This window comes from Aquila chrysaetos, chromosome 15, assembly GCF_900496995.4.
Source record: "Aquila chrysaetos chrysaetos chromosome 15, bAquChr1.4, whole genome shotgun sequence".
NCBI lineage: Eukaryota > Metazoa > Chordata > Aves > Accipitriformes > Accipitridae > Aquila > Aquila chrysaetos.
The window spans coordinates 2,559,456-2,586,637 of record NC_044018.1 but is presented as its reverse complement, the minus strand read 5'-3'; the positions used below and the strand labels follow the sequence as shown (position 1 = coordinate 2,586,637).

General features: G+C 38.2%; 1 protein-coding gene across 6 annotated transcripts in view; it reads left to right on the top strand.

Annotated features, from left to right (window-relative positions):
* KIF13B (kinesin family member 13B) overlaps positions 1-27,182 on the top strand; it is a 129,654-nt gene that overhangs the window by 84,364 nt on the left and 18,108 nt on the right. For 3 of the 6 annotated variants that reach the window (XM_030037126.2, XM_030037129.2, XM_030037130.2), the window contains 15 exons: positions 1,015-1,147; positions 2,212-2,358; positions 4,916-4,945; positions 6,822-6,921; positions 7,255-7,381; positions 8,932-8,987; positions 10,308-10,432; positions 11,548-11,724; positions 13,311-13,403; positions 14,344-14,496; positions 15,500-15,577; positions 16,234-16,287; positions 17,254-17,274; positions 24,334-24,451; positions 25,432-25,565. In XM_030037126.2, coding sequence (XP_029892986.1) covers positions 1,015-1,147; positions 2,212-2,358; positions 4,916-4,945; positions 6,822-6,921; positions 7,255-7,381; positions 8,932-8,987; positions 10,308-10,432; positions 11,548-11,724; positions 13,311-13,403; positions 14,344-14,496; positions 15,500-15,577; positions 16,234-16,287; positions 17,254-17,274; positions 24,334-24,451; positions 25,432-25,565 — 1,546 coding nt within the window. Of the gene's footprint in view, positions 1-1,014; positions 1,148-2,211; positions 2,359-4,915; positions 4,946-6,821; positions 6,922-7,254; positions 7,382-8,931; positions 8,988-10,307; positions 10,433-11,547; positions 11,725-13,310; positions 13,404-14,343; positions 14,497-15,499; positions 15,578-16,233; positions 16,288-17,253; positions 17,275-19,902; positions 19,952-24,333; positions 24,452-25,431; positions 25,566-27,182 lie in introns of those variants that run through there. The other 3 variants (XM_030037128.2, XM_030037127.2, XM_030037131.1) reach the window with 2 other exon arrangements.

Genomic DNA, 27,182 nt, shown 5'->3' with positions numbered 1-27,182 from the left:
GTGTTTTACAAAAGAGCAAGCTGATTATTTTCCTTTATATTGTTATGCTAGCTTGCGCCAGAAAGACCTATCAAGTCTGAAACAGCAAGATGATGTTCTCACTTTATGCTGATATATTTATTCAAGGTCTGACTCCAATTCATTCTTGGCCATGGAATGTCATCACTGTAATGCTTCCATTGGAAAAGCTCTATTGCTAATTACTTCAATTGGAGTAAATATGCAACAGTATGGTAATTCAGACTGAAGGGGGTTGCTTTTTTGCTGGCAGCTGTTTGTTGTCTCCAAAGTAAGCGTAGTAGCATTTTCTTAAATGTAAGTTGTTTTGCCTCTCCAATTAGAAGGCAGCTCTGCACCTTAATTTATTGGCAGTTATTTCTCTTTTTACTTCCAGCCTAACTTTGTGTTGAGCACGTTGAGTATTAAGCTAGATATAGGGAAGTTTAAAAGAAAAGTCACAAAAATATGGCAAAAGAGGAGATGGAAAAAGGATGCTATAAAATAGTGGGTTACGTTTGGTAGCTGAGTAGTAAGTACCTCCTTCCTTTTTAATTTTGAAGTACTACAAAAGTGGCCATTTCTTCTTTAAGCTCTTGGAAGAATTGGAGAGAAGGTAATAGTATGACGAAGTTCAGGAAAGTGCCCTGAATCTTGAAAGCTTGTGAGACAATGTCATATTTCATTTTGCTGTCTTCTGTGTGAATCTGATTGCACTGACAACACCGGGCTTCTGTGGCAGTAGTTGAGACCGGAGCTTAAATGTTAGAATAAAGTGGAATTGTTTTTTGTGTTGGAATCAAGAAAAGGCTTGGTTTTGATGTTTGACTAAAATAGCTGTCAGTAAAATTTATAAGCACTGCACAACTAGTAACTCTATATACTCACAAATGTTGTATATATTGAAGTGTTCCTTTGCTGCTTCAATCTGCAGTCTGAGCTAATGCTTTCGGTTTTTTATTTCTCTTTCTTTGGGAGGAGGGGGGAAAAAGAGACATTATTTGACATGTTTTGCAGGTGGAGTGAAGTAACGCGAAAAGTAGAACTCTGGGTTCAAATTCTAGAGCTGAATGAGAATGGGGAATACTGCCCAGTTGAGGTGACTCCTGCCAAGGATGTGTGCACAGGAGGCATTTTCCAGCTCAGACAGGTAAGGTGGCATGTACAGGATTTTGGCTGTGAAAAGAGCTTGCGGAAAGTTAAAAAGCTTCTATTTTGTATGGTAAAGGGATGGTGTCCAAGGAACTGTCAAGCTTAGACACAAAATATGATATTGTGTAAAACAGACATAAAGTGGAAGAAAGTGAAGTCCCTCTGTGTTTTGTGAAACTGCCAGTGTGCATAAGCTCTGATGTAAAGGTGATCAAAGGCTTACCTGTAATCTTTTTGCTATGTTCTGTTCCCTGTTCTGTGATAGCACCTGGTAGAAAGGATGTCAGTCTCGACTGAACTGAATTATTTTTTAAAGAGGTCCAGAGTTCTCCTTTATTTGATCCTTCCAGCCAACCACTCCTTTGTTCTTTGAATTCTACATGCATTAAATTGTTAATGCTAAACTGAGTAGTTAACGTTTTTAAGTGATAAGCTGTTTCCTAGAGAACAGTAGGAATTAGTAAAAGTTAGATACAGGCTGTACCTCTGAACTCCCCAACTCCTTTGATATTTTTTTTTTTTTAATTTTTTTTTCCTTTCGGGTTTTACTAAAGTTACTTTGCTGCACTGATAACACAAGTGGGTAAGAATTTTCAGTCAAGGAGACCAGAGTCAGGAAAAGTTCACTGAAATTCTGGAAGCTCAGCAAATTAGACTGTTTTCTCTCCTCTTTTGTAGGTGGGGAAGAGATCCTATTTCCCTCCTTCAGAAGTATTAAAAATAAAATCCTATAAGTGTATGTTTTGAAAACCCTCCTGAAAAGTCAACTGGGGAGTTGCTGAATGCTGAACTTTTTTTTTCTGTAAATACATAAATCCTGTAAACGTAAATCCTTGCAACAGAAGGGGTATCTCTTGAACACTGGGTCATTGTGATTGCAGTACTCACCACTTTGTTCTTCACAAAATAAAAATATAATGTTGCTTGCAAATGACTGCCAGTAGAGGTCTCTCTATTGTTAAGCTTTCAGCATTTTATACTCTTTTTTTTTTTTTTTTTTCCTTTTTCTTTTTCTTTTTTTTTTTTTTTCCCCCAAGCATTTCAAATTGTTCTTTTGGGCAGGGGCAATCTCGACGAATTCAGGTTGAAGTGAGATCTGTACAGGAATCTGGAACCTTGCCACTGATGGAGGAATCAATATTATCTGTTGGCATTGGGTGTGTTCAAATAAAACATGTAAAGTCACAAAAAGTACCTGAAAATTATCAGGTAAGAGTCTGAATATTTCCTGTCAGCTATCGCAATTTCCAAGACATGTAAAAGCATAAAGTGTCCTAAGTTTGTTGCAGCTGGCAGCAACTCCATTTGTTTCAAGTTTTAGTTTGGTTTTGGGGAATGTTTTTTGAACCTACTTCTTAAACATGTAAAGCAATGTCAAGAAGAATTGTCAGAATTGCTTTGATGGTGGTTTTAGGGATTATTCAGGACAGCTTGAATCAAAACCTCTGTCTTTCAAACAGTGTTGTGAAAGACCTTCCACTTAATCAAATATCATTTTCCGTGGTAAAAATAATATTTGTAAGACTACCTTCCATGTCTCTTCTGGGTTTGGGGTTTTTTTTCCTATCCTTAAAAGCAGCACAGCCTTAACACACCATTCAAAGAAGAAAAGAAAAAATGCCAAAGTTTCTAAAATTTATTGGGATTTTTTTCAGTAGATTTTACTTCAAATATTAGATATGGCAGCAATTTTAAATAAGTATTCTAATTAAAATAAATCAATGGAACATAGATTCAAATAGTGTTGAGTTACAAATGTTAGAATTATATGAGCCAGTTGTTGGCCTATAATATATGTTAGCCAGCTGTTTGACAACCTCAGAAGCACTGCATCTCATCTTAAACTGCAAGTATATCAATCTGTTTTTAAGGATTGTCTTTCTGAGATACTTCTATCAGTTTCTAGTGCAGTTTGACTTTTCCCCCCAACAGCTAAATTAAAATTTAGTCACTTCTCTTTGTTAGCAAGCCAAAATCTGGAGCAACAGAACAAGCAAGTCTCTGGACTTGCTTGATTAGCTGCCCTGCTTGAGACAAGGCCAACTAAATGTCAAGTAGTTTTTGGGACATCTCCCAGCTTTCCATAATGTTTACCCTTTTGACAGAGTATGGTTCAATTCATGTCTGCTCCCCTTTTTTGCTTAATAAGTATTGTTTTTCCCTTTGAGGTCTGAAGTAGTTGGGGTTTTTGTTGTCTCCTAACCTTAGCAGTTCCTTGCCCCTTGTGTGTCAGGGGTACTAAAAGGGGGATTTTTTTCCACCTTTGCAGAAATCTCACTTTTCATCAGCATCCTAGGCACATTATTGCTTGTATTTCCCATTATGCTTCTTCTAGTGACTCTGCCTGCAGGCTTCCTAGCTGCCCTTCCGTCACAGCGGTCCCTGATACCCATGTCCTATACAGCAAGTAAACTGTTGTTTCTGTCCTACTCCTGAATGGAGCAGGTTTCTTAAGGGACTCTTCTCTCCTGAGACAGAATGATTGATTCTTGCAAATTTTACTTGAAAGCTATTACACATCTGCAACACACAAATGCCCCTTTTAGCCTGTTTCGTAAGGGGACAAGTCGCAGGTGAGCATCCTGTCTGTCTCACCCTTTTTCTTCTCCAGTGAATTTCTGATCTGTGGACCAGTTTCAACTGTATCCGACAGAGCTGGCAATCAACAAAATAGTACGTTCTTTCAAGAAGAAAGACTTAAGCTCTGCTTGAGAGAGAGACTAGTGAGTTGTGTCTGACACTGATAACCCACATGGGAAAGGGCTATTGAAAACCATGTTGTATTAGTCCTGTTGCTTACAATAGCATTCTGACTTGAGCACCTGGATTTTTAGTCCCCTTATTAGCATTTCTCTATTTCAAGTAAATTAGTATCTCTGGAATGTGAAAGATTTCCTAAAGACCTTGAACTAAGAAAATGCTTCTTCTGTATGGCTTTTTAATTTCAGCTTAGCTAAGTTTTTGCTTTCGTTATTAAGATACAGAAGTAGACTCCAGTGGCTTGTTATTACTTAAATAGGTAAGTAGTAACTCAGTGAGGATTGGAGTCCTCATTGCTTTTCCATTCACTGTGCAGTAGTGGCAGTTGTGCTTACGCTCATTGCAAGTGGCTCTGCTTGTGATGAATGTTGAGAATGAAAGGTGGTGTCTCCCATCAGAAAATAATGGAAATCAAAATGTCGAAGGTCTGCATTGCAACTCCTGGTGTGGCAAACAGAGTTATTCTAACTCCCTAACAATTGGCTTAGACATTTACAATTTTTCTCCTCTAAATGCTACAGCAAGCTTACCTCGAACCCTTTATGCTGGACTTCGATATTTTTTTTTTTTTTTTTTTTTTTTTTTTTTTTTTTTTTTTTTAGTGCTTGCTGTAACATTCATACTTAACTCTTACAGGTAAACCAGCACATTTTTCTTTGCTGTCTAGGATCAACAGGTTTCAAGTTGTTTCGGTATAACTCCTGTTTCTTTCTTAGGGCAATTTAAGTATTGCACTTGCTTCCAGTTATGAAGATTTCTAATAGCTGTATTTCTGTGAAATTTCTCCATTATAATTGTTGGATTGTTCTAGTTTGTGTTTAGATGAGCTGATAGCAGCAAATCTTTGGGAGGTCAATGTGTTTTAATTCTATGATCATACCATTGCTAAACTCAGATTTTTATGTAAGACTGCTAATATTGCTTAAAATAGTTACACATTTTGCATTCAGTGTGTTTCCTGCTATCAAAAAAATTTAATGTCATGGTTTTGCATGTTTTGGCCTAGGAAGAAGAGGATGAAATGGACAGTTATCAGGTAAAAATTTAAAATTCTCTCTTTTTACAAACTCACACATTTTCAGATTAAAACATGTTAGAGGAGGATCAGCATTTTATCTTTGCTGTACCAGTTGGCTATGCAGAGAGCCTGTCTTCTGAAGAGACTAAAAGCTTAAGAATTGCATAGATTGTTGTGGTGCAAAGCCATATGGTGGGTTAGAGAGGTGAAGGGGAAAGAACAAGGTGCCCTAATGTTTATTTCCAAAGCAAGATCCAGTTGCTTTTCATTTTGGTGTTTTGGGGGAAGGAGTCTTCCTTCTTGACAAACTATGGTTAGATTGATTGTCCTCATTAAAAACAAGAATAGGCATGGCAGTGTTGAAAGATGCAGTCAAAATACTTCATGCTGTTTCATGTTATGAATGTGCTATGTGTATGACAGCTGGAATATACCACACAGTAATCAACCCTTGGGCAAGCAATGGGGATTCTTTTCCTGGAGCCCTAAGACAGCAGTGATAAAACTACTGAAATCAGCACACTATTTTTTTGTATATAATGTCACAGTAACATGAACCTTAAAGGGGAACTGACGAGGTACAATATCCGTGATATATTTTTCATCTTTTTGTGAATAACTTTAACAAAAGGACATCATCGTCATTATAGATCTCAACTTTGTATAACTCGAGCAACCAGAGATTTAGGTTTAATGCTCTCTGACAGATTCCGGCATGCTTGTAGGGGTCTGCGGGTGAGTAATACAACTGTAGTTTATAGTCTTGCATCTACCCATTTTTCTTGACAAAGTATTTGTTATAGTTTGATGTGGAATGAATCTGAACTGCTGGTGCCGTAAAAGAGGCTTGCCTGAAGGCATCCCAGAGCTGATAGCTCATCTTCGTGGCACCCAACATGCTGCATGTAGAGTATCATTCATCATTTCTGAGCATTTCTACACCAGAGACAAATGAATTGAATGTTCTTAAGGATACTGAGGTGTTTTTTTGAAGGACATGAGCACTTACAAAAAAATATTTTAAAGAGCTCAGTTGCAAATGCCATAACTAGGGACACTGGCATGATGCGAGGCAGGGATGGATTCCTAATTTGAGGCTGCTAAACACCGAGTGTGAATGGTAAGTCATGGATAAGGACTGGGGTTTCCAGCTTTGCCACAAAGTAGCGGCTAGTGAGTTCTAGGCTAGTTTGGGGACAAAGAAGATGTGTAAACTGAAGTTTGTTCAGCTGGGTAGTACAGAATAACAGCTAGGGAAAGAGATGCCTCAGGCTGGCAAGCAAAAATACTTCAGATAAGATGTGGAATGTTAAGGGTTTGGACCTGTGAAGAAAGGCTAAGGGAACTGGGGTTGTTTAGCCTCGAGGAGAAGAAAAGGCTCAGGTGGGATCTTGTCAATGTATGTGAATGGGAAGGGGTAAAGAAGGCAGAGCCAGGCTCTTTTCAGTGGTATCCAGTGAATGGACAAGAGGCAACGAGTCTCCACTCCACAAAGGAAACTTTTTTTTTTTTTAACCATGGTGTTGGTCGAACACTGGAACAGCTCCCTGGAGAGGTTGTGGAGTTTCCATCCTTGGAGATACTGAAATCCCAACTGGACATAGGCCTGAGCAAGATGCTGTGGTTGACCCTGCTTTAGGCACAGAGCAGGGTTGGACTAGACAATCTCCAGAGGTCTCTTCCAGCCTCAACTAGTCTATGTTTCTGTTTAAGTTGTCCTATGCAAAAGAAAGTAAGAGAAGAGCTAAGTGATTCATTGGATGTCTACTCTGTCTTTCTTATCTGCTTCTTGGGTACAGGATGAGCAGAAGGATTGAGGAAATGTGTAAGCCACAAATAGGAAACCTTGGCTTTCCTGGGTCAATATTTAACACGACTAATTTCCCCTTTACAGGATAGGGATTTGGAGAGGCTGCGTCGGAAATGGCTGTGTGCCTTAACAAAGCGTCAGGAGTATCTTGATCAGCAATTGCAAAAACTTGTTGGGAAGCCTGGTAAGCAAAATGCTATTAAAGGTAACAGTAGTGATAGGTTGAGAGACATGTTCACACACTTTTTATCTTAATATATTGTAAAATTTAGAAAAGAAGTTAATGGAGAGTTGAATCTCTGAACTCATCAGTAATTTGCTTTCAGTGAAACTAAAGTTAGAGAAGCCTATATAAAGTTGTTCATTGTTCTTGTACGGTGTGCGTTTCTTCTTCGTGTGCTGAATTTCTGAGCAGAGTGGGGTTTATTCTATTATGGATGGTATAAGAACATCAACACATGATAAAGGCACTGAGTAAGAAATGCTCTCTGTTCTGACTGACATCCTGCTTCTCCAGATAAAACAGAAGATGATGCAGATCGGGAGGCACAGCTTTTAGAGATGAGGCTAACACTCACTGAAGAAAGGAATGCTGTAATGGTTCCTTCTGCTGGCAGTGGGATCCCTGGAGCTCCAGCAGAATGGTATGAACATACATTGCCATATGCAAGAACGAATGTAAAAATGATGCATGGTCTGTTCCTGGCTTGGATTGTTGCCATTTTTTTGCTTTCCTTAATCTGGCCTCTGTACACTGTATGAGCAAAGTTGTTAAAATTAGGCCCCTTGCTTACATTATTTTATAAGGCTGTATATCTGAAATCCAGAAATGCTATTTCATAAACGATACTATTATTGATCAGAGTGTAATTATGACCTTCTGAAAAAACAGAATCAATATTTATTACCACTGCACTTACCATTTAAAAAAATTAGCCAATATGTTAATTACCTAGTTCATTCACTTAAAAGGCTGCTCCATCATAATAAAACTGCATCTACAGGAGCATTTTGTTGCGCTTCTGGTTGGAGCGCAAAGTCTGTTTAGCCAGCAAGTGTTCCATGTAATTTTCTAAACATTAAAAATAGTAAACTACACTAGACGGACATTGCCATACTGTAGCAGCTGTGAGTAACAACTGCAGATAAGGAAGCACGGTTGTTTCACTTCAAACCTCTTGTCTTCAGTTGCATTCAACTTTCTGAAATTTTTTTCTGAGCAAGCCTTTAACAGTATTTATTGATGGAATTGAGTGTCATGGAATTTTAAGCTGAAGTTTGTTAAAGGTAGTACTTCGGAAACAAAAATGTTAAATGCTTGTTGGAAACACATCAACTTTCACATCAAAGTGTTTGACTAGGTTTGAAAACAGTAGAGCTGCAGGAAACCTACTTGAGGAAGAATCTGTTTTGAACACGTTTGCACCAGAGGAAATGTTCAGTATGATTCAAGCACCTTATATATTACTTAAGACTTCAGCTTGCTCTTGTTCACCATAAAATTCATCAAGTCCAAGTTCGTCATGGGATGGCTACAGCCCTTTTTACAGCTAAGATTGCAACAAGGAGTCTTAAAGTCTTTTGTGCTTCCTGTCACCTTTTTAGTTCCTTATTAATGTTGTGTAGCTTAAAAGTGGTAGGCCATGTAGTATTTCATTTTAAAAACAAATAAAACACCACCTATGTTACCCTTTCTTCCATGATATGAAAGATGCCTTAAATGGCAGCTTTGACTCTTAAACATGTGTGTTTTGTAAGAAAGAGTAATAACTGTGTAGTGTGGCAGCATCAATGTTAGTTTAAAAACTTTGACACTGGATTTTCTGATTCTCACTCCGCTGTCTTCACTTCCATCACTAATGCAGAGGGGTTTGCATTTAATAAATGTGTGTGTCCGAGTAAATAAACTTAATTTGGTATTAGCATTTGAGAGGGAGAAAACATTTCTAAAAGCAGAGGTTGAAGAATATAATACTTCTAAGAGAGCTGGTATAAAAGAAATACCAATCTAGTTGAATTTCAAAATCTGCATCAGTAAATTAAAATAAAGCTGTTTGACAAGGTTATCAATGGTCTGGCTTAAAATTACAGTTGCACTGAATGTAATGTACGGTGGGCTTGTATCATAAGGTACGTGTGCTAGGTAAATCTGTGTTAGTTTAAATGCCGCTATTGTCTCTGTCTTACATTGTAGGACTCCTGTGCCTGGTATGGAAACTCACATTCCTGTTATTTTCCTTGACTTGAATGGTAAGTGTTTCTTAAAATGACAGTACTTTGAAACAAACTTTGTACAACCAATGACATTATAGAATTTAAGCAAGCTAATAAAATGAAGAAAGGCCTGGAATGGCAGGTAGATTAATTTGAGAGTGCACGTTTTTCACTGAAACATACTCTTTAATGTTTCAAAATACACAGCATTATATATGGAAGGAACCATAGGTTTTAATAATCCAAATATTTTGCAGATATTTAATAAGTAAAATAGAGTAAAATGAGTACACCTAAGGGAGTGAACAGCAAAGCCAATGCAAAGAAAAAATTACTGTGGGGAATGTTCTTTCTGAGGTCTCACAAGGATATAGCACTGATGCTATATCCTATCACTTCTTTACTGATGACTTAGAAGAAAACATGAGGTCACTGGTAATAACACCTGCATATCAAAAAAAAAAAAAAGGCATGATAAGCTCAAGTTAGTTTTACAGAGTGTGATCATAAGTGTTTCTTTAAACAATATATGTTTCAATACATCCAAATACAAGATCCAGTTTGAACAATGTATTTGTCAGATACTTCTACCAAAGATGGGAAATTGTAGCCAAGAAAGTGGCAACCCCTAAGTAGTTCAGGGAGCCAACAGTTCCTAATCAGTTGAACAAATCCTTGTTAAGATGTTTAAAAGAGGGTTAACACTTGTATTAGAAGCATCAGGTGAGAGTGGGGAGGTGGCATTCTGCCTCTTGTGAGGAGGTCTTTGCTGCAATGCTGTTCAAATTTATGGTTTGTTCACCTCAAAAAGCGCACTGATATCAAATGGCTTCAGAGAGGAGGTAGTTAATAATTCATTCATGGTGAGGGACTCGAGCCAGAACAGTTTGAGCTTCTTCTCAAAAACCAGATTAAGGGTTTGTTTAATCATGATCTGAACGTACTGTATTTTTACTTGTTCAACCAGCAGCTTATCTTTATTTAAAAAAAAAACAAACACACTACCTAACTAATACCAAATGAGCAATGTACTTAGTATGATTGAGCAGTAGTGCTGAAAATACACCTGTGGGCAGGGAGGGGATGTTTATAACCTGGGGAGATTCCCACACAATAGAGGACTTTATAAGGCACGCTTGAGTCTGTGTTACCCAAATCTTTGTGCACGCTTTCTGTATAGAAATGGGATTCTTTTTGAAGTGGAACAATGCAGGGAGTTTTTCTTTTGTAGGTAGAGTGTAAGTAGCCAAGCTGGGGAGTTAGTGATGAGAATGTGAATTTATGACTTGCTGGATGTTTTTAAAAAGGATAGTTGCTTTGTGTCTCCTCACCTTCTGCATTCGCTTTTCTTTCTAGCTGATGACTTCAGTTCCCAAGATAACCTTGATGACCCAGAAGCGGGTGGGTGGGATGCTACTCTTGTTGCAGAAGAGGAGGAGGAATTCTTTGAACTGCAGATTGTGAAGCATCATGATAGTGAGGTAAGCAGAGATGCAGACCAGTATAGGTAGTTTAGGATTCTTTTAATTGTTCTTTTTATATATTCAGATGTGAAAATAATGCATCAAAGATGGCATACAAAGGATACAACACTTGTTTCTTATATGACTGACTTTGTGTTTTCAAGGAATATTTGCTAGGAGTATAACCATGATTTGAAAAATAATAAAACTCAAGGATCTTCCTTCATCTAAATCCAAGCATTACAAAAGCTTGAGGTTCTAAGTTCACATTTAAGAAAACCACTGAGCAAATTAGAGTATGAAAGCCCCCAGCTGAAAAACCAATCTTAACTGTTGCTACAATTAACTTATTTACCTCTGCATTGTTACATTCATTATACTCCATTTTGCCACATAGCTCATAGTTTTACAACTTTACAATTGTTGGTTTATAATTTTTGCTATTAGGTTTAGAATCTCTGATTTATTATTTTAACTTAAAATTTTGCTCCTTGCTCTGAAACTTACTTCCTTTTGTATTTTTAGAGGAGCTTTATTCCTGATGGGTTTGTTAGGTTTTTTTGTTCTGTTTTGTTTTTAAAGCCTGGAAAGATGGCTACCAGGCTGTTTTTCTTATGGCTCGAAGATAAACCATTTAAGTCTTCAGTAATACTTATATTTTAACATTCAAGAAGAGAAATTCCAGCTTTTGCTGTATTGCTAGAAATATTTCAGCAAAGTTATTTCTCAAATACAGACAGGAGAGTTTGTGGTGTGATGGAAGATTTTCACTGCAATCTCTGTTGCTCTCTGGTTTCTCTCAATAAATTAGGCCAAATGGTCCTGTAGTGCTGCATATTTTATAATTTATTTGCAATGATCCTGCGTATTCAAATATCTTTTTTTCAAGAGGAAATGTTCCAGAGTTTGAGCAAGTTGGCATTTTTAATCCCAGCGTCTTCATTTGGCAAACTGATCTTGATTTTTAAATGGCCTCTTCTAAAGCACAGGGATTTTTCTTCATAGGGAGTGAAATGGAGAAGCTGACTCTCAAAATTTATGTATTATGTATTTTTGTTAATTATGCTTAATTAATTACAGTTAATTATACACCTAATTATGCTTATTAGAGGATACATTTTTTTCCTTTGCAGGTGAAAGCAGAAGCCTCATGGGATTCCACAGTCCACGACTGTATCCAGCTCAGTAAAGGAACAGCAGCAGATGAAAGAGTTTACCTTATTGTGAGAGCCACTGTCCAGCTCAGCCATCCTGCAGAAATGCAATTAGTGTTACGCAAGCGCATTTGTGTTAATGTGTATGGCAGACAGGTATACCTTTTATAATCCTCCACACTTTCACTCTACCCCATGTTTATTATTGCTTGAAGAGGGGAAGGCTGTGATTTGTGCAGTGTGCTGCTGCTATGACTCTTATTTTCTTGTATGTACCTTCATCTCTGCCTGAATGGAAGCACCAAATCAATGCCATGCATTGAGACTTTAAGCTGTCAAGTAATTTTCATAGTTATCTTTTATATTGTGGACGATAATGCAGCTTTTTTTTAAAGGCTGAACGGCATCTAAGTATGAGAGATTTGGTATTACTTGTATTAACTACTAAGTGTTTTATCCCCAGTCACTGGAAAAAGTAGAAAGAGTTAACTTCTCATGAGCTTAGAGTTCATGTTTTGCAAAAACTGCATCAGAAGAAACTTGTGTGTTTCCCTACTCCTATAGTATGTTCATACGTTACTGCTAACCGTTTCTATTTATGCATCCAGATCTTTAGAGATAAACTAGCAGTAGTTGAAGCAGAGGTCTCCTTGTGTAATTTGTCAAAGTTAATCACTCTTGGTCTTTTATGTTTTCCAATTGGCTTGTGCTTTTACGATTATTTGTAGGTGAGAGCAGGATGTTTGATAAATGGAAAGCAGCAGGTTGTCATTCCATTTGCAGAATCATGTCCTGAAAAATATTTAATTCTTGAGAAGGATGGTGAGGAAGAGTTTGTTCAGCATTGTCTCAGAATCCAGCTTCCCCTAGCAGTGATAATGACAAAGCAGAAAGCCTGAATTGTTATTCTGTTTGCACATCTGTAGTTAAAATCTGAAGCAAGAGCAGAAGAGGTGTGGTCACACCCAGAAACCCTGTAGGCAACTCTAAACTGCTTTTAGTGCTAGAAATAGAAGAACTACAGTTCTTGGTGCTTTGATCGGGCAAAAGCTTTTTCTCAGAAACAGAACAGTGAATTTCTTGTTGTATAGAATGGAAGAGTGTGTTCAATAGATAAATTGAGCATGCCAATAATTACAATTGTGTTAAGTCTTCATCAACTGTGTTTTCTGCAGATTTAGTCAATGATGTTTATTACTTTTATTCGACACAGAATTTTTGGCTTTCTTGCTAGGTTTCTAAAAATCCTCGTCAATAACCTTTCCCTGGTGTTCGTCTCAGCAGCATCTTTGAATGACTCATCTCTGCATTAATTCAACAGTCCAGTTCTTAACCCTGCAAGGCGCCAAGTCAGCATAAACAATGACCATGCCCCCTTAAATCATTCTTCATAACGATCTCTTTGGTCAAGAATGTAATGCCTGTACTTGTCAATATTCAAGACAAGTCACCTAGGGCTCTACCAAAAAAAACCCACCCTACTTCTAGAGCTAGCAAATGATTTGTGTGCTGGTTAAGCAGTCACCTTGCAATGAAGGAAGTTAATACTTTCTCTGTATCTGAAATACAGACAAGCAAATGATTTGTCTCCAAGTTAAAATCTTTGACTCTTACATATTTATTGGCTAGTCTCCTGGGCGTAGACTTCTTTCTTTGTAAACTATATTTACTTCAGTTGAAATATGTTAAACCATGTTTTCCTTAAAGCAAGAAATATTTTCCTTTTTTTTGCCTCCCCACAGGGTTTTGCACAGAGTTTCCTCCGAAGAATGTCTCACCGAAGTTCCATTCCTGGCTGTGGTGTCACTTTTGAGATAGTCTCAAATATTCCAGAGGTGAATAAGAAATCGGAGTATCTGAAATTGGCTAAGAGTCTCTAACTTTCTTGATTTTTTCCCTTATTTTGAGCATGTTAGCTCTTGCTGCTGCAAGCATAAACTATGGTTCTCATAAAAGATTAAGCATATTCCTTTACATGCTGTGACTTAGCAGCAACCTATGACTTATCAGGGTCACAACGTATTTTGTTGAGTGAGCATCTATTTGCTCAGGTCCTTGAAGAAACATTTTAAAGAGAGAGAAAAAGGAGAATAAAGATAGGTAGGTGAAGTGCCTAATGTAGGGAGCATGAGAATATGTAAAAAATAACAACTTGGCATTTTTTAAGTAATGTCTTTATGCAACTCTTGATTCCTGAGCATGTTCCTAGTTAGATGATAATCCTTTCCTTCCAAACAGATGCTCTATCAGAGCACTTGTAAAAACATTAACACATGAAGAGCCAAAAGTCTGATTGCTGCCTGATTCTGTCTTTTATGTTCTGCTGTATTTAGCACTCTGCGTTGAAATGTTTCTCAAGCAATGTTCTATTTTTTCCGTGCAAGTCACTTGAAATTTTGTTTTCCTCACAGGATAGATAATGCCCTGAATGTGTTATTAATTACAAAATATCTGAATGCAGCCCTTTTGCTAATCAATGTCTGTGTCTCACTGTAGACTCTCAAAAACAAAAAACAAAAGAACAATAACCACGTATAGCTTGAGATGTCTGTGACAGTGGTAGGAGCACCCATGCAGTTGGCATGACACAAACTCCTTCAATGTAACGAGGCTTATATTTAGAAATCTCCAACAAGGCGTCTGAATCTGCCCCGAGCTTAAGGGAAAACAACGTTGAATCTGTCCTGCATGTTTTAAAAATGCATTTTTTTCAGGACTGATGTGGGAGATTTTTATTTTATTTTAAAAGGTTGTCATTTCTTTTTGTCTTCCTAGGATGCTCAAGGAGCTGAAGAGCGGGAGGCACTAGCGAAAATGGCAGCAAATGTTGAAGATGCAGCTTCAGCTGACTCTGAAGCCTATATTGAGAAGTACTTGCGGAGTGTGCTGGCTGTGGAGAACATTCTCACCTTGGATCGTCTGCGCCAGGTCTGTTTTTAAGGCTGTAGCAGACAGCAGAGAATATGCTTACTGAGAACAGTGTAGGGCAATGCAAATGTTCTCATAAATGCATGCAATGGCTAACAAACCAAAAACACCACTTCAGTGCATACCTCAGCCTTACAAAGTGTGTGTGTGGCAAACATCCAAAGAAGCAAATGTAGCTCTCTTTACAGAGATGTTCTCACTCAACTACCTGCAATATGGATGGACGGGACTGGGAGCTTTATATTAAATGCACTATTATGGGATCCTTTGTTTGTTTTTAAGACCATGCAATGCTAATTATGGTTCAGAAAAAGTAGTTGTGTGGCATTAGCTTTTCCTTTCTGAAGCCTGGGCTTTAGTAATGGATTCTGAAGTTGCTAGTAGAATTCTTGTCATTTTTCCCATATTCTACGTTGAAGTAACCAAACCCGTTCTGTCAATAAATAAGACATTGATTGGGTTAATCTTAAGTACTGTAACTTGATCTGTTTACCAGGAAAAATACAAGAGAGAGAAACATTTATTGAAAATTGTTCTTCTGGATATAAATTATGCAAGCACGAAAGAAACTTATGCAAAACAAGCTAGAGGATGTGCCTGTCCACTATAAATTAATGGTGAAGTGTGATGCAGTCTCAAGTATTGAAAGCAAGTTCCCTGTCATATATAATTAGTTTAAAGGATTAAAATAGGACCTCAGCTAGGAAAGGCAGTCTTAGTCTTCACTTCTGTAACAGTCATCTCCTAGAATCAGAACTAGCTGTAAAATCCTACATGTGCCAATCAGCAATATACTAGATGTTGAAGTTTATCCACTCTTAACACTTCTAGCCATGTTACGTGCAAGTTTTAGATTACAGTAGACTTTACAGACAGGAGCCTGTGCAATAAGGCTGTTTAGAAACATTTTTCTTGTACAGACAAAACTATCCTGGGATGACTGGAGCTTGGATTCTTGCAAAACAGGTATATTTTCTTTGTTTTGCTTCTCTATGATTGGCAGGAAGTTGCTGTAAAAGAGCAGCTAATGGGAAAAGGAAAACTCTACCGCAGGAGCCTGAGCTCTCCCAATGTGAACCGGGTGAGTATTCCATGCTGGCATCTGCAGCGTATTGAGGGCAGCAAGTCCAGTCTTTCAGTTACAGATCCCTATGATGCCAGAGTCAGGGAGCATAGCAATAAATTTCCTTCAGTTTGACCCTTCTGTTTGTCTGTGCTATTTGTAAGCATGTAAATTGCGAAGAGGAGACAAAATCTGCACATATCCATGCTTTCATCATACAGGCTAGAATGCTTGAAAGCACCCCCATAAATCCAGACTATTTGAAAAAGCAACATAAAAAGAATTTCTGTGTTTATTTTTTTTTTCTGAACGCTGGAGGTTTTTTCATTTAGCTATCAAGTTGAAGATTCTTTTTCTTCAGAAGATTTGAAAGCAAGTTACAAGTATTTACTGAACTTAAACTTTTTAACAGTGTTGTGCATAAGAAAGATGAGACTTCTGTTGTCCAAAATTTGGAAAGAAGTCCTTTGATAGAGCTGGTAATCAAACTTGTCAAATTCTGGCTCTTTCCAGGTCAATAATTGGGATTTTACCTTTCATCTCTTGGATTTCAGTTCTGCTTTAACCACAAAACTATTTATTTTCACCTTTCCATGTGTTTGTCAAGAGGCATATTTATCAGTTGTTTTAAGTTTTTTGTTAAGAAATAATTCTGCTTGTCTTAACTATTTCAGCTTTCTGGAAGCCGCCAAGATTTAGCACCCCCTTATAACCTAAGCAGTAACCGGGTAAGTATCTGAAGGTCTCCTGGGAAATCCTCTGTAGAAAAAAGGCAGCTACAGGGACTGCACTATACCAGTTAAAGCAGCAGAAGTGGGAAACACCTGTAAAAGATGGGGCACACCTATGTGCTCCTTGTATCCCTGGGACTGTTCCTAGGACATAACTAGCTTTGGATGTGCTACACTAGACCTCTCTGTGAAAGTTCCCAGGCCTTTGTCAGTCATACAGCACTGCTGCCAACCGCTGTGGGATGTACAATGGCAGACCTGAGCTGAGCAGACGAGATTAAACGTAGCTGTCCATCACACAGGAGTGCATTTATCACAGGAAGTTTTCTCATTGTCAAGCTTCAGAGCTCTTCCAAAGCTTTCACCTGGGTGGATGCAAACCTTCTGGGTAAGGGACAAATTTGCGTTCATATGTAAGTTCAAGTTCACCTCTAGGACAGAATAGAGGCCTATGAAGAGAGTCTCTGACCTTCAGAGGGAAGCCAGCAGCCTTAATCTTGTGGTGGGTGATCATTCAGCCCATTACACTCTGTAAAAACAACAGAATAGATCAAAAGTATTTATTTTAAAAGTGAAAGATTAAATTTAAACTTATTTTCCAAGTCCTAGATAAACTGAAGGGTTTTCTCCTGATAGATATTCTGCCCAGTGAGCGTGTAGTCATTTTAAAAGGGAGTATCTAGTGATGACAAGGCATTTTAATGCGTAATGCAGTTGCACGGAATAATAGAATTTTGATGTAGTGCTCTAGCATTGGTTGCTAAATCTGCTACATCTGTTCCGTGTAGAGAATGCTAAAATACGTGCAGGTGATAAAGTGCTTAGAGCAACTTCTGTTTGGAGAGAACTGTGGAATGTTTCAATATTGTGGTTCTTAAAGCAAAAATTAAATACCAGAGTTCTTAATGATTTCTGTTTTTCTCCTCCCTTCCCCTCAATGATTTCTCTCATTGCATGTTTCAGAGTCCAAAGGTCCCAGCAGAGGTAATGCATTAGGTCCACCTAATGAGTGGGATAATAATTTTATCTCACTATAAAGTTTATTTTGCTCACTTACACGCTTTTACTTCCTGCTTTGAAGATGCTGCTGGTGGTGTCTCATTTGCATAGTACACAGAAAATGTGTTTTTCCATTGAAAAGCCTGTCATTTATGCAGTGTGAAACTGGTACAAATGAGAGAAGTTTCTCCTTCTTGGGTGCATATTATGTTTGTTACAGAGCTATAGCTATTTAATGCCATTTCTCACAGTTCTTTGGACAGGGTGAAGTTATTTCAGAAATGGTCCCATCTCAGAAGAAAACAAACAAACAAACAAAAAACCAAACACAAAAACCACAGACATTAAAGCAAGCAAATATATGCCAGTCATATGTACATTAGCCTGGAGATGAGAGAAAAGTTGAGAGTTTCTTCCAAATCTTTCTCAAGCTTTATGGCTTCAGATAGTTCAGTGTTAACAACTCTTGATTTCTATGAAAGAATGATTTTAAATTAATACTGGGCCAATGGAAAACATGTTTATCCTTAGTATCATGTTAAAACTCTCAGAGGAATGATGGTTTGTCCCCTTAGTTGTACCAAGCTTTGGTTAACCAGAGTTAATTGGTAGTGGTTTGCTTGGGGTTTTGCAGTTCTTTACCATGGTTGATGTAGCTGCTGACAAACACACTGTACTACTGTAACATGGAGCTGAGATTGTGTAGTTTACCTTCTTGCTTGCAGCATTGCTTCATTTCAAGGCACTTGTTACTCAGGACGTGGGGGGTGCAAATGCCCCTGTTAGAAATTTCTGGTTTCAAATGGATCTCTGGTTCAGTTTCCATGGGGAGAAGAACAAAAGCTTTTGTAATCACAATGAAATGTTAAAGAAATTCTTAAATGTTCCTATAGCACACAAACATCATAAAGCACACTGGTGATACCAGTCCCCTCTGTCTTAGCACAAAGGATCTGAGAATGGCTTGATATGCAGAGTTTCAGCTAAGTTAGAAGTCTTTGTCGCTTGCAGAGGAATTTAGTGAAAAGAACTCTTCTCCAGCAGTCATAAATTGTTATTTTACCAGGAATTTGGTTTTGTTTACAAGTGACTATAATAAGCTAATCTCAAACAAGTGGTTTATTATATCATAAGAAACATCAGTCACAGGATAGTAACGGCATCCTGAACTGGGTACAGAACTAATCTGTTAAGCCTGCATACTTCAGTATTAGTGGAAGCTCTCAACACATTTGAGAATATTCCTCTCCTTGACTTTTATTCTATTACTTCATTTTTCCCTCTAATTTTAACATTATTATTCCTTGCATTCCTGCTATCTTTACCATGGGATTTTTAGCTTTGCGGAAAGGGCTCTTGAGTCTCATTCCTCTATGTAAAGCATCATTCATATTGGTCAAGTTATGAATGTGGACACTGCTTCATTCTTCAGCACTATGAATAGCCAGGACTCATTCCCCTGTAAACAAGAATATTAAACAGGTTACAATAACAAGTAAAGATGGTGGTGGTGCAACAAAATCAGGCAGATCAGAAGTTTCCCGAATTAGGACCTGGATTCATCTTGCAGCCATAGTTGAATCTTTGTTACTACAAACATGGATGGGTGGTCACACCCCCATGAAGAGCTTGAAAAGCTCCTCCAGGACTGGAGCAGAGGTGTGGGTTTCACACATTTTGAAAAAATGTTAAAGAATATCTCTGTGTACTGACACCACAGAGAGCTGTCAAAGAGCGTGATGACTCTCACACTGAGATATGCATTCATGTGAAATATTTAAGTCACCACTGGGATTTTTTAAATAATAACTCATAAGATTAAGCTACCTAGCTGGCTAGGAAGGCAAGGAGATGCCTTCTAAATTTACTTCAGAAGACAGTCTTATGGATGTTTCATATTAGGTTAACAGGACTGCATTTGGTCTCTCCTCTAAGTTACATCTGCTTGCTTAAATGAGAAAAAGCCAATTTTTACTCCTGTTATCACTACAGATACCGTTACGGGAGAATGAGATGAATTTTATTTCACCTTGCACATCAGCACATGCCAGGTAATGGAGGAGTATAGAGTCTCTTAGTGGTGATGTAAGATACGGAGCTGGATTTTTTACATTCCAGGGGGCTTGCGTTGGAAGTTTAAAAATTCAGTTGACTTAATCTGGATGAATCAGATGCACAAAGAATGGAAGGCACCTCTGACTTGTTTTACTGGTCTTCTACAGACTATAATCACATACTGATTAAAAATTTCATGAGTTGTTCTTAAAATAACTTTGCACAATAGCCATTCTATCTTTGACAGTCATCCTTCCTTTCCCAAAGGTCCAGTAGTTTGTAGCTCAAAAGCCTTGTATCCAAAAGCCAAGACAAGATTGTGCCACTGTTAAGCTTTTGCAGGGAAGGGTTTTTTGTCAGGTTTTACTGGGAACCAGAGTTTTTTCACCAAATTGGTACCGTGTAGATCAATTTGAATAATCTTGCTGTTCATGAGAACAAGTGCCTTTTGTCCCAGCTGAATGCTTATATGTAAGTGCTACATGGTCACTTTTTCCTAAGCCTTTTCTGAACTGCTAAAATAATAAACCACAAGAACTATTCATTTCTCTTACCCAGTGGCAGCTTTTTAATGGTCTGTCAACTTCAAGAAAAGAATTGTTGTCAGGTAAAGCCTACAGATGACTTAGGTAGTGATCACCCATATTTGCTCTAAAGATTTTGTGCATGTCAGTGCTGACCTGAATTAAATTCCCTGGTGTTTTTCATGGAGGATGTGTGAAAGAAGGGAAAGCAGAGGAGAAGGAGAAGGTATTCTAGAAATAAAACACTTTATAAACAGCTCCATATCAAAATACATCAAGGGACATGCATTCTTCCGGTGTCTATTTTTGATTTGTTAAATTAAGTCACTTGACCTCTGTTTGGTCACTTGGCAGAGACTAAATATATTCATGAAATGATGGCTCCTCTGGGCAAATGATTTACAAGCTTCCTTCTTTTCTCTCACCACCCTTCTTGATAGAGATTCACAGCACTTAAATAATACCAATTGCTTAGACTTTAAGTGTAGTGAATGCACAAAGCAATCATGTGAGAGTGCTATATAACATGCATATGTGAAACTTGGGAACTTCATCAAGTTAATATAGTTAATAATTCTTATATTTTTTTCTTTTTGTGAGATTGAGATGGGTTATCTTTCAATCCAGCTTAGTAAAATCAATCATTCGTGAACTACCTTTTGCCTCTGCAGATTCTTCACACAACAGTTGACCCTTTCAGTTGTCTCCAGTATTTTCTTTCGCAAATGTTTCTCCACCTGTTGCCCTGATTTACTTACTTTTTAACGGTTTGCTGTCACCTCAGAGTTGAAGCTCACATTACCCCTAACAAATCTGTCCTTCAGTCTAAAATGATGATCTTTCCGCTCTCTCCAAAGCAAGCGTTTTTCAAAAACCCAACGCGCCCTAAGTATATGGCCAGACAAATCCTTTTCTCAAGTGCACATTTCTGTTCTCAGGACCTTCATTTTATTTAACCTGGCAAAATATTTAAAATTATGTAGAAGTGCAGTCATCCATAATATCAAGGCTGAAGCAAAATTTCCTAAAGATCCTAAGAACAAAGGTTTTCCTAAGGAAAAAGTCACTGAACATTGCCATTTTTTCTGTGCAAGATAAATATTCTGAAAGTGTTTTGCTCTGTTTCTTACCTACTCCAATTTTTTTTATCATTCTCCAAACAGGTCTAGAAAGTCAAGATACTTGCCTGAAATTATTTTTGTAGGAACAGTCAATGAAGGGAAGTTCTGACTCAACAAATCGTGATTCAGAAAATGATTCAGTTGCTCCTTACCTGCATTGAGTCAGTGTTCTAGTAAGCTAGAAAACTTTCCCATAATAGTCTTTCTGTTTCTTATGTCTCTTTCGTTTCCAGAAGCACTTAGGTTTGGCCTATAGATAGAAAATTATTAAGACATGTCACCTATTATCTATTTGTCTTCAGTAAGTGGATCATTGTCCTAAGATCCAAAAGTAACACTAATCAAGCTTTGTTATGTCCTCCAAAAAAGAAGCCTTCAGATGCTTTGCACTCTTCCATAGTTCTTTTTCTTAACTAATGCTAACATCTACCTGGCTGATGGCACACCAGACCAGAAGGCAACAAAACCTAACAGTATTTCAAGATTATTTGAGTCTTGTGACGACTTCCCACCAAATAGTCGTTTTTTGGTTTTTTTTTTTTTTTTTTTTTAAACGCCTTCAGCACCCCTGAGCTGGTGCATCCAAAAAATACTGAATTACACTGAGATATTTTCCCTATCTGGATAGAGTATGAACTCTTTTCTCATGTTTTGGCTCTTCTCCTGCAAACTAACCTGTCAGTGGGAGCCAGAGAAGGAGACTTCAGGAAACATTTCGTATCCCGAAGGGGAAGACAGTTTGAGCATACTCTGAAGTCACTGGCTGTTTCCGTGCTGGCTTTCAATGTCTGGTGCAGCATGTGAAATGATCAAAATGGTAGGATAAGAAAGCAGTCTCTGAAGCAGTATTTTGAATGGATATAAGTGGGACAGGACTGCATGCAGTAAGGCCACCAGAAAGAAACCTGCACTAGTTGAAACACAAGACTGCAAAAGCCTGAATAAGAGTTTCTGGGGAGTGGAATAGGAAAGACTGTTTCATAGAAGCATTTTGTGGAAAGAATTTTCCAGACATAGGCATGACTTTTTGATGTAAGACATAAATGAGTTGCAGGTCAAAGATAATGCTTAAGTTGGGGGCTTAAGGTATGGGTAGAACAGCTCTATCATCCATGCCGACAGAGCAGAAAGCTTTCAAGAAGGGCTTAAACACCAAAGTCCTCAAAAATACTAGACTAAACAAAGCCCTGGTGTTACTGCTAGTCCCAGCCTGGGTTATATCAGTTTTGACATTCAGGATGACTGCCTCCAGTGAACTCAGACATCCGTTAGTCTTTAGGTATCCCGAATGTTGCTTCACAGAAACAGCGCCTGTTGTCTCTACATCTAATAATATGGATGTTAGCTAGTAGAGGTCTGAAGACGGGTGCTGCTCTGCAAAAGTGCAAGTTACTTGCTATTCAAAGCAGGAGAGCTTCTGTGGGACTAACTTATAGATCCAAATAGAAACGATTTTTGCTTTGGGCTGCTTAGTGTGACCTTCAACCCATTGGAGAAATCTATTCCTCCTATCCTGGCTTATTTATTATTTGTGAAACATTCATGACTTCAAGTTACAGTTAAGATTAGTTTAGCTGCCCGTCATTTTTCTGTTCAAGGTCGGATTATTTCCTTGCATCCAACAGTGTGAAGTTTCTTGAAAAGGCACATTTCCCCCCTCTTCCTCCAGGAAAAATACATGAAACTTGTGGTCTGGGATGTAGCAGGTCTATCCATCCCTTGTGACTCCTTTCTAGTATGTTCATTATACCATCTCTTTCTGTTATGTTTTTTAAAAGAACAAGCAAGATTCAGGTACAGATACTATATAATGCAGACAAGTACAGGTATTGTACCAATCATAGCATAACTCTGCCAGAAGTGAGATCAGATTCAGTTTGTATCAGTTTGGCTGCATCATCCTGTCTTTGCAACCTCTGTTTCTGGAAAGGTGAAACTTTGCAGGCTTGTAGTCCTGAGGGCACTCTGCTACCTGAACAGGACAATACTTTTCTGCAACACATTGAGACTTCTTGTAGTGTTTGAGACCAGATTCTTTTGACCTATAGACTCTTAAATGGATATTGAGTTGCCTTAAGGTCTCCTATAAATTAAGTAAATTAGCACCATATAGCTTTATTGGAGTCTACTCTTTAGTAGTGCAAAGGAACCACTTTGACAGGCACTGCAGGTGTGCCCGTATCAGAAGTTTGCAGGACAACCACATGGATTTCAGTGCCTGCCTCTCAGCTCTGCACACCCAACGTGGCGCTCAGTTTGGTGAAGCAATATAGGGTCTTGTATCCAGCTGAAACTTTCAGCAGACACACCCTCTGGCCAGTCACTTAGTGTAACCATTGCAGACAAATCTGTAAACAATTTTATATATCAAGATGATAGAGTTAGGAAAAAACGATGTGGCCCCATCAATTCTTGACACTTGTGCACTGGTGTGAAATACTAGCTTGGAGATTCTCTCTGTTAGCCAAGAGACTTTATCGTTGAGCCAGTTTCTGACCTGTAAGGTTGAGATGAAAGATGCAACACCGCAGCGGACCTTTATAAAGTGTGAGAAATGGCACCCCACGTTCAGAATGGTGTGTACCTCCCTTGGGATCCATGTGAAAATCCAACTAGAGAATCCTGGGACCTTGGGAAGGCAGATGGCCTACCACCTTCTTGGTTGCTGTTTCTTCCTACCTTATCTACACTCAGGCTCTTGCAGATCTGAAAATCGTCATGTTTCATCTTCACTAACCATGTCAAAACTCTAACCTGTCTTTCCTTAATCTTTTTCTTGGCTCCTGGTATCCACAGCTTGTTGTCCAGGCTGTTAGAAAAATTGCAGTACTACAGTTGTTTCCTCTTGATCTCATCAGCTCATCCATTCTGTCACCCTAGGCACCCTAGACCCAGGTCCAGCCTTTAGGTCTAAGATCGTATTTCTTTCCTTGTTCAGAGCTCTGTCTGTCCTCACCCCTTCTCTCTGACACTCTACATCCAGACTTCACTCATGACTGCTTCCAGAGTAGATACACAACATATTTAGGAATTTGGGGCAGACAGTACTATTTTATTTTCACCTGGTTGTAATGTACTCAACTTCCAAAACCCAGCTGTATAATTGAGTGAAATATTATAGCTTTAAGGTCTATCAGTAGACTTTTTCTGTGCCTTGATGCTGAGGGTGCTTATCTTTGCAGGACTGGGTGTTTCAACTAAAAGTGCCTCTGGGGAAGGGTTTTTCCTCAGCTCTGTGCATTCTGAATTTTGCAAAGGGGCTGTGAAGGCTGGCATGGTATGTAAGTATTGCTGTACTCTTGCTGGTGTGCTAACTTTGAAAAATAAAACTTTTTTTTCTCTAGGGCCGATGGGAGAGTCAACAAGACGTATCCCAAGGTGCCACAAATTCCAGTAGAGGCATTAGTCCATCTCGTACCTCTCTGCCAGACTCTGGGCAGCAAAACCACTCTCCTGATCCGGGTAAGGGCTTTCTTAAAGCTAAGACAACTTTCCCCAAAATGGAGTGAAGTTACTGCAGCTTCTGAATGTCAGTTAAAGCTGAGCTGCTTTCAGAGATGCAGAGAAATTTCTTCTCCAGAGCAATGTCTGTGCAGTTCCCTCTCTGTGAACGTTTAGCAGTTGTGGCTAAGCTACTCAGACTCTAGGCAACTCTAACTAGCCTTTTCTTTAAATCTGATACTAGTTCTGCTAAGAGGCAAATGCTACATGTTTAAAGTTTTCTTTATCTCAGTAGTTCAATTTCAAAAGCCAAAAGTTAGCTGGGCTCAAAACATGCTGTTACCTGAGTAAAACAACAAAGACAGTAAGGCTACTAATGTTTTAGAAAACAAGCAGCACTGGAATTGGATGGATATTTTGCAGCTGATGTGCCTAGTATATAACTGAGAGCGCAGAGATATATAGTAGTGATGTTTTGTATGTCTGTCTAGGTTTTCTCAAGGGGGAGTAGTGTAGAAAAAATGGCAGTATGAGTAAGGAGAGTTGAATGCCCCTAACATTGTTTCTTAACTTGAATCTTCTCATCTTCTGCTTCCAGTAAGTTTTGTAATTGTCATTAAAGTTATGTGTTGTATGGACGTCCTTTTTCAATTTTGCTTCTAGCTTTTTTTTTTCCTTCTTTTTCTGCAAGTTACAAAGCATTTTATGTTTCCAGTTGCAAATGACAAGCTTTTTCACGCCATGTGATGGAAAAAAATTTTCTGTATACTGAGGCCACAGATTAAGACCTACCCAAATACACATGTCCCTTTCAAAGGAAGAACAAGCACTCAGTGCTGTTCCTTGGCTAATGCTTTGACCACTGGAAGATGTCATCTTAGACTAAAATGATAACATTTTGTAATAAATTTGTTTAGGGGGTTTTGGGTTGGTTTTGGTTTTTTCCTTTTCCTTTCCCCAAAGCATAACTGTTCTCATTTTTTAATTTTTCTTTCCAACAGGTATTGGTAGCCTTGCTGCTTCCTATCTGAATCCTGTAAAGTCTTTCGTGCCTCAGATGCCAAAGCTGCTGAAGTCTCTCTTTCCCGTTAGAGATGAGAAAAAGGGCAGGCAGACCTCTCCTCTTGTACAGCAGGTAAAAAATTGAATCAAATAGGCTATGCAGTAATATTGGTGAGTGCTGTTAGACTTGCTGGCAAAATGCTGTTTTATATGTTGTTGCAGTGCAAACCAAGCTTTTAGTCATAGTAAAGTCTTGTGATGCATTTCCCCTCCATTCTGTCCAGAGATAGTGGAGCTGTTTAAACTTATTGATACACTCAGCCCACTTGGCTTTTTAGAAGTGCCAAGTACAGTACCAGCATGATTTATGGTAATACCACTTGCAGCAACAATAGTAAAATTTATGAAGTGCACTTAGTGTTGTTTGTGTATTGCCAAGTGGAAAATGTAATTCTATTTTTAATTCATTATTTCATATGCCATTCTCTCCCACCCCTCGCCCCAGCTCATGTCACCTTTTACCCTCTTCTGCTATGTACTTTGGACAGTTGCTTTTGTTCATTCTCTTGTCTATTCCACATCAGAGAAGTGTTTGATTTTTTTTTTATTTTTTATTTTTTTTTTGGATGCTGTGCTGCAAAACTCCACCTGCTCCAGATGTGGCTTCTGTGCAGTAGATAACACATGGTCAAGCAGACTAGAAAAAGCCACTGTCTTTTAAAGAAAACAGATGAAATACAGAATCCCGTTATAAATAATATTATCTCCTTTATTTGAGAGGCTGTAGTTTATTTATAAAGGAATAGTCCTCTATAGTGTGAGTCTGGAAGATTTAACAAACTGTTACGAAGATAAATCTGGAGCCAGATCTCACTTGTGAAAGTTTGTGGAAATCTATGCTTTGTCTATGCTATGTCTGTCCGTGCTTTCTTAACCATCCAGCTAACTCTGCTATCACCTTGTTCACTTGCCTGGAGTTCTGGAAGCGCATTACCTGTTAACATAGGCCTTTCCTCACCTCTTGACGTGCAGACAAATGTTTTAAAGGATATCTTTCTCGAAACAAAGCAAAACAAACCCTAAAATCCCCAAGCAACTATTTTTCGTGGTTGGATCCAGACATTCTGTTCCATTGTTTGCTACAACTAAACTTGCTCTTACAAGAATGTCCCAGGACTACAGGAAGTTGTTTTGTCATTGTAGAAGTACAGTGAAATATTAAATAAATAAATAGAGTAAAAACAAATACACTAACACTTAAATATTTTTAAAAGTAACTTATGACAGACATAGCACAAATAAAAATAAGGCAGATTTAAAATATTTTTAGTTTGTGGTTTTATTCTCTACAAAGTAATAAAAGGAGCAAACTTTACTCCCATATATTATCTAATTTAATGCTTTACATTTTCATGTTGTCTTTTGCTTACAACAGCCTTAGTGTTGAGACTGGAATTGTATAAACTTACTCAGCTATGAAATTTAGAGAATTAAAATTAAGACAGTGGATTTCTGTAAAGGTATTTGGGTATCGAAAGATGCAAATAGGCGCTCTTTACAATTGCAGTGAGAGCCTGTCACAACTTCTTGAATTCTTACCGAATCAATGAGAGCCGAGATTAGAAGCAAGGCCTAATTTCCTGCCTCTAGTCTAACCACCTGTTCCCACTCCTTCCTACTGTTCAAGATCAGTCTTGCATTATTTGTCTTGAAGTCAGTTTTTAAACTACAAAGACATCTTTTTTGAAGA